Consider the following 13,410-nt stretch of genomic DNA (forward strand, 5'->3'; position numbering starts at 1 on the left):
CAATTTGAATCTATTTTAGTAGAAATTTGTGATCACTATTCAACTTTTTGAATTTTATTTTTTAAAATTGTATTACATTCTAAATGGATGATAAGATTGTTGATATACCAATTTATTATACTTTAGCCCGCAACATGAAATTGACAATGTGATAGTTCAAAATTCAATCTCCAAGATAGATTTTATCAAGAACGAAATAATGTTCATGTCTAGAAGGTAAATAAAGTCATAACATCTCGAGTTTGTTGCTTCTCCAAGTTGAGAATTTGTTGTATTGATGGGGTTTTCATAGTTTTATGAAAATTTTATAGACAATACATTTAGCATCTAAAGTAAGTTTTTTTTTTGTTGTCAAAATTTTGCATAGGACACGATTTCGTGGTTTCTTTATAAGAGAACTAAAAATTTTTAATTTTCATTCATTGTTTAAAGATTTTAATTTTCTTATTGAGAAAGAATTTCTAATGAATCAGTAACATCGATATATGATACATCTAGGGTTTATTTACTAATAAGATGCTTAATCTTTCTTGTAAGAATGTTAATACACTTGATTTGTTAGACAATTGACATATCTCAAAATATTGAGTGATAAAACTAAAACAATAATAAAAGAAGTCATATTTTATTGTAAAAACAAGGCACGACAGAATTACAAACATCGAACAAAAAATAGAATTTAAAAATAAATAAAATAAAATAAGGAAATTCTCCAAAACTCTTCACTATCTCCAAATTTCTTTGAATTTTCACCGATGTGTGTTCTCTCGAGATCCACTGAGTGCCTCTATTCATAGGTAAAATGATAATTAGGAGGTAACTTCACAAAAACACTAATAATGCATAAGAATAAGATATATGGATAATACGTAGAGTGAGACATAAGACAGAAAATTGACATTTGGTTTTGTAGCACATTAAGCTTCGACATCTGTCTTACAATATTTTAAAATATTTATAATAGATTTCAAATATTTTGACTTATTTTCAAAAGTAAAAAATAAGGATAGTTGTAAATATAACAATTAAATACAAAATATTAACATATATAATACTTTTTTGTAACTAAATTTATCAGTGATTGACTTCTATTGCTGATAGTTTTATGATTTATTAGTGATAGACAAATACTTATAACATAATCTATCAAAAGTTGTTCTCCATTCTAGTTACCCTACAAACAATCTATAGGTTATAATTTTGTTGTCAATGGCTCAATATCGAGCCATTTGTACAAGACCCATATTCCATCGTATAATTTTAACAAAGCCCATATTTACAAAAATGTTACTCAAATGTCAATTGACATGTTTACTTGATTGTCATTAACTTAAAATCCTTTAATATTTTGTTGTCTTCAATATTTATGTATATAAATGTGTATAAGATGTATTGTGTAACATACTCGCAAATGTTTAAACTCAAATTTTCACCCAGTACAATTACAATTTATTTTCAAGGAACTTAGTTTACTTATAGATTTTGTCCCCATGTTTTGAAAAATGTAGAAATTAAGTAGAAATTAATCCTTACTTTAAAAGTTAGAAATTAATCTTTATGGATTGATAAAGTCTCATAAATAACCTTTATCGTTTGATAAAATCTTCACACATAAGTAATTAGTGTTTTATAAGGTATGTCTTTTCTTTTTTTAATTATTTGAATCATATTTACAATAACTAAATCTTTTCTTTTTTTAATTATTTGAATCATATTTACAATAACTAAATCTTCTTTTTTTAATTATTTAAATCATATTTACAATTTGACCTAAAAGGTATGTCTTTTCTTTTTTTAATTATTTGAATCATATTTACAATAACTAAATCTTTTCTTTTTTTAATTATTTGAATCATATTTACAATAACTAAATCTTCTTTTTTTAATTATTTAAATCATATTTACGATTTGACCTAAAAATACAGGTAGTGATTGTTTGACCAAAGGAATTAAAGGAGTAGAGTTGTCAATTTTACACTTTTTGTAAAAAAAATTTGTAAACCTACAACTAAAAAAATATTAATTCTATATTTTATTAATTCCTTAAACGGTAGCTAATACATTTACATTGGTATTTCTTTCATTTTTTTATCCTTTTTTTTTCTAAGAAACACAATAATTACTAATAGGGGTGAACATGATAGACCGAAAAACCAAACTAACCAATCAAACCGAAGTCGATTGATCAAAAAGCGAGAGATCGATTTCGGAAAGCTTCACATCGAGAATTTCCAAAAAGTATTTTAAAAGTTAAAACGACCCGACCAATCCTTACTCATCGATGTTGATGATGGTTTGACACTTTACTAAACCAACTACGATTAGTTCGGTTAGTTTTTGACCTGGTTAAAGAAAAGAAACTAACCCTTAATTATTACTAAACATCCCTTCAGTAATTAGAATAAAAGTTAAATTAGGCAGATTCAGTCATAATCGCATAATCATGACCACGAGCAGGATGAGAGTTATCTTTTTCCCTCAACAAATTAACAACTTTCTCAACTTCTTCCACATCTTGCTTGCCATCCAAAAATGCTGCCAAAATTTCCTTGACGTAGTCCAGTTTTGATGGACACAAACTGGCTGCTATCTTCAGTGTCTCAACAGCCTCAGGTAGTTGATCTTTCTGAAGATATCCACTCGCTATGTAGCACCACGACTTGACCGAAAACTTGCGTCTTACAGTCATCATCTCATATACAAGCACTTCAGCTTCCTCCATTAAACCAGCTCTACAATACGCATCAACCAACAAGTTTGGAATTCGCAAGTCATAGGACAGTTTCTGGGTCTCCCATACCTGGGTCTCCCATTCCTCGCAAATACGCCTCGCACCTTTGATATCGTCTAATATCAAAAGTGATGTTATCATGCTGATGAAACCTTTGTTGAAGACTTTCTCTTTCTTGTAGAGATTCCATATGCGGTATGTCTCGTCTTTCTTTCCATTTTTGGCATATAGTGTTAGGTAGATATTAAATGCATGACATTTGTTTTCGGCAGTTTTTGCTAGGAGTTCTTCTGATTTCTTCAGCATGGAAATGGATTTGTCTATTAAGCCAACTTTATAGTAAGCATCTGCAGCAACGACATAACAGTTCCAATCTAGAACAATACTTGTATTTGATTCCATTTGTTCCGTAATCTTTTCGATTCCCGCACAATCAGATGCAGTAGCATATGCACTTAGTCGGATGCTATATGTGAATCGATCGTAATAAAGACCCCTTTCTTTCATTTCTTTCATCAGAGAATCTAATCTCTCAAATTCTCCAATTTGGTGATAAAGATTCATCATGATATTGTACGGGTGAGGAGTGGTAGCAAAACCCAATTCCTTGATCTTCTGCAAGAGGGCATTGGCTTTATCCACACACTTTTCATGGGCATAGCAGTTAAGAAGAGCTATATGAACTTGATACCTTTTCAACTTACTAGGCATGTTATTGAAATAATCTTCTACTTGTTCCAACCCATGAACTCTTAAGATCAAATTCATCCGTGTTGCAATATCAGCAGTCGACAAAGGAAGGCATACTTTATCACTCATCCATTTTGACATCTGAAGATGAAAGGAGGTTTCAAGAGATGTGTCAAAACAATAATACTGGGTAAAACATAAGGAATAATTCAATTTAATATGAAACCAATAAGCCAAGAACTCTCCACAATGTGGCTTCTTTGATACGTCAGAAAGAACAACATGGAAAGCAAATCACTCTCCAATGTATTTGTTATTCTTGCAAGTTAAGAATTGAGAGGAAAAGCAAGCTAGTTCCATGAAAGTGAACTCTACAGCATAAACAAAGCATTGGCAGAACAGCAAGACAAACTATCAATGACAAAAAATAGTTATCAGACATGAATTTGAGATCAAATCAAGTATCACATGTAATCTACGAGGAAATAGAAAATAAAATCATCTCCCTCAAGAGTCTAGAGTTGTTTCCTGACGAACTAATTTCATTACTTCATTGGTTAGAGCTGTTATATGAATAATATTACCAAAAAACAGGAAATAAAAAACTTGGTTCACCTAAGAAACAATGTTACTCACTCTAATGCCAAGTTTCATGAGTAATTGTGTCGAAGTTAAAACCAATTACTTTTTTATGGAGGCGGCACATTGTCCACAAGATTCAGTGTAAATGATACTTTGTGAAAATAAACCAAACTCAACAAAATTTACAAAAGGCAGAATGTTTTACGGGCAAAAAAAACTTGGGAAGAAAGACATATGTATAGACTATTCATAACCATTTCACTAGTCATATACCTTCTCGAAGTTGGTTAATTACGAAAAGACATTCATGAAACAATGCAACTCCATGCCAATTATCAAATACTGTCTATTTCAACAAAGAAAATAAGATCCTGGCGGCTTAGCAAGTTCATAGGAGAAGAAACCATGCTGGAACATAGATGAACAAATTATTCATCTTAAGAAATCAACAATACCAAAACGTTTGGACCCATTTGCCTCAATCAACAAAAGCATTTCACATGAGAGCAAACCAAAACCATCATACTTTGACGAAGTTATGAATTAGAAATCAAACCTCAAGAGCATGTTTGTACCGCTTGTAAACCCTAAGTTCCTTGATGATAAGCCGAAGTTCTACTATCTGAACAGGCCTGCCTTCTGACACCCACTGATCAAGAATTGGAACTATAGAGATATTAGGGTCACCGACCGGTGAAAGCCTTCTGTAAAGGTCATCGTTCACAAACGTAGAGTAGAAATTCACCAATTCTCTCCGGAATGCAATCAAGTTGATTGATTTTACAGATTGTAAGAGCTTCATTTGGAAAGCCGAAAGAGAGGAGAAAAAAATGGAGAAACTAGGCGTTGCCCAAGTATTGAAGAACAGCGAGTTCTTCAGCCGATGTAAAGAAAAACATTAGGTCGAAATTGTTTCAATGTAAATAATAATATATTGGAGACGAAAAAATTAACAAAAACCTGAAATTAAAATGTTTCTGCCTGAAACTTTATAATAAACTATTATAACCACATATCATTATAACATATTTTTTCACCCCAAATGCCACCTAAGGTTAATGCAATAACCATTAGACGACAGCAACTTTATTAAGAAGTTTTCACATTTTACTTTTATCCATTTTTTTTAGAAATTTGTGAAATTAGAGAACATTATTCAATTTTGTGATTTTTTATTAAAATTGTATTTCAAAATGGATGATAAGATGGTTGATATACCAATTTATCATGGCCTAGATTTATGAAAATTTTAAAGAAAATATTTATCGGTTAAAATAAGTTTTTTTAATTCTCAAAACTTTTTCTTGTTTTTTCGTAAAGAAATATTTCTTTTTAAATTTTATTTATTGTTTAAGGTTTTTAGGTTTCTTAGAGAGGAAGAGTTTTTTAGATTATTGAATGAACCAATAACATTGATATTAGATACACTGAGATACCTAATATTTCTCGTAGGAATGTTAGTACTCTTGATTTATTTGACAAATGACATATTTAAATATGTAGAATGATAAAACTGAAAAATAAAATCAAATTTTGTTGTAAAGTTAAGGTACAATGGAATTACAACTATCGAAAAAGAATATAAAGTTAAAATAGGATAAGAAACTTCTCCAAATTTCTAAATTTCTTTGAATTTTCACTAATATGTGTTATTTTGAGATCCACTAAGTGTTTATGTTCATAGGTAAAAATTAAAATGACAAGTAGGAGGTGACTTCACATGAACACTAATGTCATGTAAGAATAAGACATATGGATAATAGATAAACAATAGATAAATGAAACATTTGACTTGGGAATATTGACATTTGATGTGGTGGCATAGTAAATTTGAACATCTTACATATATTTTAGAACATTTATAAAAGATTTCAAATATTTTACCTTTTTTTCTAAAAGTAAAAATAAAAATAATTACAAATATAACAATTAAATACATAATATTAACTTAAATAGCATAATTTCTTAAAAATTACAAATATAGTCTAATATACACCAATAAGAGATGTCCAAACTTAACTCTGTTGTCCTTTAAAGGCTCAATATCGGGCCATTTGTACAAGGCCCATATTCCATTGTATAATTTCAACGAAGCCCATAAGCCCAATGACAAAACCTTAGTAAAACCTTGAGCCTCCGCCCCCGTTGGGTATATGATTTCTCACTCTGCTTTTCTCTTCTTCTTCTTCTTCTTCTTCGTCGTCGTCGTTCCAAGACGAGCTCTCTTCGGTTCTCATCCATGGATCAGAAGCTCTTCTCCAAAGCTTTAACACACTACGCTCTAGCTAGCCGATCTTACCACACGACTCGATTGAAAAAGGCGACTTTGTATGCCAAAATTAGTCCACTGGGCGATCCTAGCATCAGCGTGGAGTCGGAGCTCGACGGTTGGGTCCAGGAGGGGAAGAAGGTACGAGTCGCTGAGCTTCAGAGAATCATTCGCGACTTTCGCAAGCGCAGTCGTTTTAGCCAAGCTCTTCAGGTTCGAATTCTTCTTTTCTTGTGGTTTGAGTATTTAGATGTGGAGAAAGAAATTAACTGTATAAAATGATGCCTCGAGAGAGAACAATGTGCCTTTTAGACAATTCTTCGAATTTCGAGATTACGGTGAATGGGTTTGTTTCAAATTATCGATAGATTTAGTTTGGAGGAGAAATGGAAACCACGTAGGTTTTTTATGCTAAAAAATCCGAAGCTCCTGCCTTACGTTCTTTGATTGAGTGAGCTTGTTTGAGTAACTTAGTGAGTTCGCAGAATATGGACTTTTCAGAATGGAATTATGTCATTTCTTCCCTATTAGATCAGGAACTTGATTTCACTTGCAAGGAATTTAACTCTTTGTAGATAATGATATATGAGCTAGAAGTATGTGGATTTGAACATTTTTTTCGTGGAGTTTCATTGTAATTGAAGATGAGTATTACTGCAGGTGTCCGAATGGATGAAGAAAAGTGGTGCCTGCATATTTTCACCAACTGAGCATGCGGTGCAATTGGATTTGATTGGCCGAGTACGAGGTTATCTTTCTGCTGAAAAGTATTTCAATCAGTTGAAGGAGCAAGACCAGAATATTAAAACATATGGTGCTCTTCTGAATTGCTACGTTCGACAGCAGCAAGTGGACAAATCCCTCTCCCATTTGCAAAAAATGAAAGAGTTGGGCTTTGCAACTTCAGAGCTCACTTACAATGACATCATGTGTTTGTACACAAGAGTTGGCCAGCATGAGAAGGTCCCTGAGGTGCTAGCAGAGATGAAGGGGAATAATGTTTCTCCCGACAACTTTAGTTATAGAATCTGCATCAATTCGTATGGTGCAAGAAAAGATCTCGAGGGGATGGAGAATGTCTTGAAAGAGATGGAATCTCAACCTCATATCGTAATGGACTGGAACACTTATGCAGTAGTTGCAAACTTCTTTATAAAAGCTGGTCTTACTGATAAGGCAGTTGATGCCTTGAGAAAATCAGAAGAGAAACTGAAAAGTAAGGATAGAATTGGCCATAACCATCTGATCTCGCTTTACGCGACCTTAGGTAACAAGGAAAAGGTGCTGAGAGTGTGGAATCTGGATAAAACTGCTACTACGAGAATCATCAATAGGGACTACATCACAATGCTTGAGTCTTTGGTGAGACTAGGTGAACTTGAAGAAGCTGAGAAAGTGCTGAAAGAGTGGGAATCATCTGGGAATTGCTATGATTTTCGAGTTCCTAACACTGTCATTGTTGGATATATTGACAAGGGAATGTGCGAGAGAGCTGAAACACTTCTTGAAAACCTGAACCAGAATGAAAAGGCTACCACACCAAACAGTTGGGGTGCTGTGGCTGTTAAATATCTGGACCGGGGTGAGACCGAAAAAGCCTTAGAGTGTATGAAGGCAGCCCTTTCTGTAAACACGGATAAAGGATGGAAGCCTAATCCTCGGGTGATCACAGGTGTATTGAATTGGCTTGGTGATAAGGGCATTGTAGAAGAAGTAGAAGCTTTTGTAAGCGCATTGAGGTCTGTCATTCCAGTGAATAGAGAGATGTATCATGCCTTATTAAAGGTTTATATAAGAGCTGATAAAGAAGTAAATGAGGTGTTAAATAAAATGAAGGCTGATAAAATAAATGAAGATGAAGAAACCAAGAAAATTCTTGGCACTTGGGAAGAAACAACTGAAGGTAAGAGCATTGCCTGATTATTTTTCTTAATTGTATCTCATTATTGATGGTGTCCATCTGCCAAATCTTGCTAGGGTTTCAACAATGCAAAAGCTTGTTTATCAAATTCTTCACTTGAAATGAGTAAAAGTAGCTGATTTCATTTCCAAGTTTGCTGCTTTTGCTTCGCTTAGTCTTTAATTAAAGTTTTGTGGGTTAGTGAAGTGACGTTGCGTGCAGGGATGATTATGTATTTCACACGTACGGGGAAAAAACGTTGAAATGATGATTTTCAATTATGATTTTAAGTTAGATCCTGTCGGGTAATGAATTGGACAAATAGAATAGGTTGAAGTTGCCCAAAATCATCCAATGTGTTGGGCATGATTGACAAATTGATAACCTATCAGTGATAAAAATAGGTTTAATTATCAACTAAGTCGTTTAATGAAGCAAGTCATTACAGATTCTTAAATTTTAAAAATTTCACTTACTAAATCAAAAAAAGTAAAAATTGAATTAGTTAGCTTATTATATATAAATTTGAATTTGTGTTTAATGAAATTTTGAGCTAATTCTTAGTTTAATGAAATTTTGAGCTCACAATTTTTTGTTTAGTAAACTGGTAACATTTTGGTTTTTGTTTTTGAAAATTTAGTCTATCCTTGTTTCTTACAATGATTTGTACTTGATTGAATTTTTAGTTTTGCACTTGATTGAATTTTTAGTTTTTAAAATCCTGTTTGGTTCTTTAAAGGATTGATAGAAGGTAAACAACATAAAAAAGACTTGGAGAAGGAAGAAGAGATCAAAGAACCAAGGAATTAGAGCATGTGCTTCCTGTATTGTTTTGGTTCAACTTCCTTGATCAATAAATATGTACATATACAATTTATGTGATTAGTTAGTGTCCAAACTAAAGAGCAAATGGATAGTGTACTTACCATGACCAAATGAAATCGATATCTACTTGAGAAAAGCAACTGTACAACCATAATTCATGGGACTCTCCTGATCATACTTCGCAACACGTGGATGGTTTCTCAAGGTCTCGAGCACATGTTCCTTGACAGCCCCTGTGCCCATTCCATGTATGATAAAAAGAACTGAATTTGGTCCTCTTGAAGAGATAGCCATATCAAGGTGGTAAGAAGCTTCTTCTACTCGCATACCACGTAGGTCGACCGTATTCTTCGACATCTGCACGACAGGGCCATAGGAATCTCCATCTTTACTATCTTTACTTTCATCTGGACGACCAACAGATTCTCTGCTCTGTCGACCCTACATTGACAACCATGAATTCAAGATGATTTGCATTTGTGTTCATGCATCACAGGACAAATGGTATTGGGGTTTAGAAATTGTTAAGCATAGCAGCAAAACCGTTTCCAAGAATGAATGTTATTGCGGTGTCACTGATGAACTATTGGGAAAGAAAACCTCAACGTCAAAATAAAATCACGGGGAAAAATGAATAAATATAAGGTAAGGTTGCCTAAATTCGGGAATGATTCAATTGGATAACGTTGGAGCTAACTCGGCCAATGAGTAGTGGCTTAATGTGCAGGCAATTAAGATTTACAAAAGATGGTGCGTGTTTAGAGAGTGGCTGTTAATAAAAGATATGATACCTGTTTCTTGGAGTATGGAAGGGTGTTGGCTGCAGCTTTCTTTCCACTATTTGGAAGAGCTTTGACGCTGCTTTTCTTCACTCTGGCCTTAATTTTACCATATTGCACAAGAATCGTTTCCTCATCATCAGACACTTCAACAACAGTGGCTAACTTATTTCCGAGACCACTTACGAACACTTGTTCGCCTAACTGGGGTGTATAAGAATTTGTATTTGCTACACTAGGGCGGGAATGGTCAGTTGGACTACAAGCTTCACAAATTGAAGCAATTGCAGATTCTGCCTTTTTAATCAATGAATTTATTTGATCGGTACCAGAAGTTTTCAATTGCTCTTCGAACTCCTGCACAACAGTTTCTATCTTGGACTTAATTGCAGCAGCTTCTTGGTGAGCTCTTTTAGTTTCAAGAGCCATGAGAGCTCGCTCTCGCTTATCAAGATCTTTTGCCTCCTCTTGAATCTACATCAATGAGTTAAAAGACAAGATGAGTAAGATATGTTCCTATAAATTGATGGATACCATAAGGTTTTGGATTGCCGTTGGTTTTGTAATTCTTTTTATTCGAGAAATTGTATATATCATGCAACCATTCAAAAATTTGCATTCTCTAGAGACTGAAAACTGAATGTTAAGATAAAAAAATCATGTCACGTGGGATCAGCTATCACGATCTGCACAATGAATAGTGCACCCATCAAAACTTTAACTTGATCGCATGGCCGATACAACCAAGACAGACCAGTTGACGACATGAAACGGGGTGAGCTAATACTCAAACAACATAAAGCGCTAAGACACATATGGTGCACACAAGGTATGAACTACAATTGGCCTTTCTGAGACAAGCTTCACTAGTCAACAAATAAGCGACTAGCGAGCAACTGATGCAGTTGGGGAAAAAGGAAAAAATGAATGGATGCCTGCAGATTCACAAATTTCTAAAGACTTACCTCACAATAAAGTGCCGAAATTTCAGCATGAAGAGATGCAACTTTCTGCCTTTGAGCTTCCAATTTATCTCTTTCCTCTATTAGTGATTTGAAGAGTGAACCTTTGCGTTCATCCTGCCTTTCTGGTGTAAGATTCACCATCCATTGCTTTGCACGTTCTATTATGGCGGGATCAAATCCAATACTTTCAGCAATAGTTAAAGCATTTGATTCTCCAGTACTCCCCCAAAGGATCTTATAGGTAGGTTTTAAAGTTTCTAGCGAAAATTCCATAGCTGCATTCTCAAACGAAGAGTCACTATCTTTTATGCAACTCAAATCTGCATAATGAGTAGTCACAATAGCTAGGTTAACACAATTTTTGAGATATCGCAAAATGCTGGTAGAGAGAGCCACGCCTTCTGAAGGATCAGTTCCACTGCCAATTTCATCAATAAGGACTAGGGATTCGTCCGAGGATACTTCTAATATTTTACAGATCCGTGAGATGTGCCCACTAAAAGTTGAGAGATTTTGTTCCAGAGACTTCAATAAAGAAAACAATGTCAGACTTAAGTTTAACTCAAAAAGCTGATAACCTATAAGATTACAGTGGGAAGACTAGAGCATTGTACCTGGTGATCTCCAATGTCAGCCAGAACAAGATCAAACCATGGAAGCTTCGGGTGGTTCTTAGCAGGCAAGTACATGCCAGCCTTAGCCATAAGAGATGCTAGGCCCAGAGTCTTAAGGGATGCAGTTTTACCTCCTGTATTAGGCCCTGAAATCACAACCACTCTAGTTTGATGCATAATCTTAATTTCTATTGGCATTGGAAAATCAGGGACGCTTCCTGAAAATTCTTCACTGACGATCATGTTACCTCTCTTGTCAAATTGACCTACATTTGCAGAGTAAGATAAAACATTATCTGGGGAACTTTTCAGATAGTTGCTCAGCAGCAATGGGTTCTGAATAGCATCAATATCTACGGATAATGTATTGTCAGTTATACTAGAATTTAAGCCTTCATACCCCTTGGCTGAGAAACATGGACAAACCCCACTCATCCATCGACCATATGCAGCCCTGGCCAAAGCAAGATCAAGTTCAAGAATTCTATCCAACAAGCATCTTATATGATTTTCTGACTCTGATATTTCAGTCGAAAGCATACTCAAAATGGATATTTCCTCGGCCTTCTCAGAATTTGAAAGCCTAACTTCCATGTTGTTCAAATCCACTGCTTTCTTGGGTTCCATAAAGTATGTTGCACCAGAACTGCTGGTGCTCAAGAGAATACCATCCGAAACCAAATTCTTGTGAGTTGCTCTAACAGCAACGCACATTCTAGATCGTCGCTTTGTTATAAGAGGACGATCAATCCCACCTGCCTGATAAATCTTAAAGGACACTTCCTTTAACAGAGAATCTAACTCTTCCATATTTCTCTTCTTCTCCAAGCGAATGAGCTCCAAGTCTTCACTAGCTCTATCAAGAATAATTGAGTAATTGCAATCGATACAAAATTCAATTTTTCTCTCCAACTCCACCAGGAAATCGCAATTCTGAAGTATTTCAATCAAGGGCAGGAACCTAATGAATATGGTCAGACAGATTAAGCCGTGTTAACTTCTACCCATATTACCATTTCATGTTTCATTTCATCCAGTAATTTTTCAGTGACAAGAGCAAAAGGAATAAGGATTTCTATCAAGGTTCAAAATGTTCTAAACTTCTGAATATTTATTCTTCACTCCTCTTTCTTGTTTCTTATTATCTTTTACGAAAGAGGGGGGAAAAAAGGCAAAATGTTTCTCAAATTTCACGACAGCATTACCTATCTGAAGAATGGTTACCAACATCCAGAGCCTGCAGTTCCTCAAACAACTCCCTAGCAGCTTTCAAAGTACGCCGCACCGAACAAAGTTCAGCCATTGTAAGCAATTTTCCCGAAATCGCCGAATTCAAAATTCCAGATACATCTTCGATTCCAGAAAAATCCAACCGTCTGGAAGTGGAAACCACAGCTTCAGCAGCGGTCGTCTGATCGAGAAGCTTCTGGCTCTCCTCTCTCGTCCGGCCGAAGCGAACGTCAGCCTTCTGAGCTACGTCAAAACCCATAGAGGTGGAGGTAAACGCGGAGAGTTGCTTACAGATAGAACTCCATTCTAGAACTCTAAGAGTTTCGTTCTGGAGGGTCTGTGAAGTAGCGATTCGAGAGGGCATCAATTCATGAGTGGTGGATAGTGAGAAGACGGGCCTGAGAAGTCTAGGAAAGATGCGAGGAGTTTTGGTAATGGTGACGAAGCTGTAGGTGATCTCCATTGGAAGGATGAAGATGGTGTTGAGTGGATTTCAGAGAGGGCATCTTATCCAGTTCAATCCTTGAGTTTTCTCCATTCACGTTGGTATGAGAAGCTCCAAGCAAATACCAGCGGAGCCATATTTGTTAGAGTTAGCCAGTCCGAGCGCGAGATTTACAAACTTTCGACGACATGTGTTTCGTTCGCAATTCGAAACGATATGTCGTTCTTCCCTTGCAACCAAAAATTGCGTTGGCGGGGGATTCTGAATGCAGTTTTTGTGAAGGGTGAAACTTTGTAATGTAATAGTAAACACATTTAAGATTATTTCTTATTGACAACTTAAAGTGCAATGCAAATGAGTAAATATATCATAAGATACAT

At 35.0% G+C, this 13,410-nt stretch overlaps 3 protein-coding genes across 4 annotated transcripts; 1 reads left to right on the forward strand and 2 right to left on the reverse strand.

Annotated features, from left to right (window-relative positions):
* Positions 1–2,181: 2,181 nt before the first annotated feature.
* On the reverse strand, positions 2,182–4,949 carry LOC103486307 (pentatricopeptide repeat-containing protein At2g20710, mitochondrial-like). The gene is made up of 2 exons (XM_008444226.3): positions 4,560–4,949; positions 2,182–3,562 (listed from the first exon to the last, which is right to left on the reverse strand). Exons 1-2 carry the CDS (start codon positions 4,803–4,805, stop codon positions 2,414–2,416), a joined length of 1,395 nt encoding a protein of 464 aa, XP_008442448.1. The 5' UTR covers positions 4,806–4,949; the 3' UTR covers positions 2,182–2,413.
* Positions 4,950–6,141: 1,192 nt separating this feature from the next.
* Positions 6,142–13,367, forward strand: LOC103486296 (pentatricopeptide repeat-containing protein At4g21705, mitochondrial). The gene is made up of 3 exons (XM_008444200.2): positions 6,142–6,485; positions 6,933–8,175; positions 8,912–13,367. The coding sequence occupies exons 1-3, from the start codon at positions 6,243–6,245 to the stop codon at positions 8,980–8,982; spliced, it is 1,557 nt and encodes a 518-aa protein (XP_008442422.2). The 5' UTR covers positions 6,142–6,242; the 3' UTR covers positions 8,983–13,367.
* Positions 8,979–13,048, reverse strand: LOC103486284 (uncharacterized). Of its 2 annotated transcripts, XM_051079886.1 has the most exons (6): positions 12,561–13,048; positions 11,604–12,316; positions 11,356–11,501; positions 10,742–11,266; positions 9,789–10,250; positions 8,979–9,438 (listed from the first exon to the last, which is right to left on the reverse strand). In XM_051079886.1, the coding sequence occupies exons 1-6, from the start codon at positions 13,046–13,048 to the stop codon at positions 9,121–9,123; spliced, it is 2,652 nt and encodes an 883-aa protein (XP_050935843.1). In that variant the 3' UTR covers positions 8,979–9,120. The 2 variants fall into 2 exon arrangements, with proteins under 2 accessions (XP_050935843.1, XP_008442410.1); XM_008444188.3 differs by having other exon boundaries at positions 11,356–12,316.
* Positions 13,368–13,410: the final 43 nt, after the last annotated feature.

Source organism: Cucumis melo, chromosome 12 (assembly GCF_025177605.1).
Source record: "Cucumis melo cultivar AY chromosome 12, USDA_Cmelo_AY_1.0, whole genome shotgun sequence".
Taxonomy (NCBI): Eukaryota; Viridiplantae; Streptophyta; class Magnoliopsida; order Cucurbitales; family Cucurbitaceae; genus Cucumis; species Cucumis melo.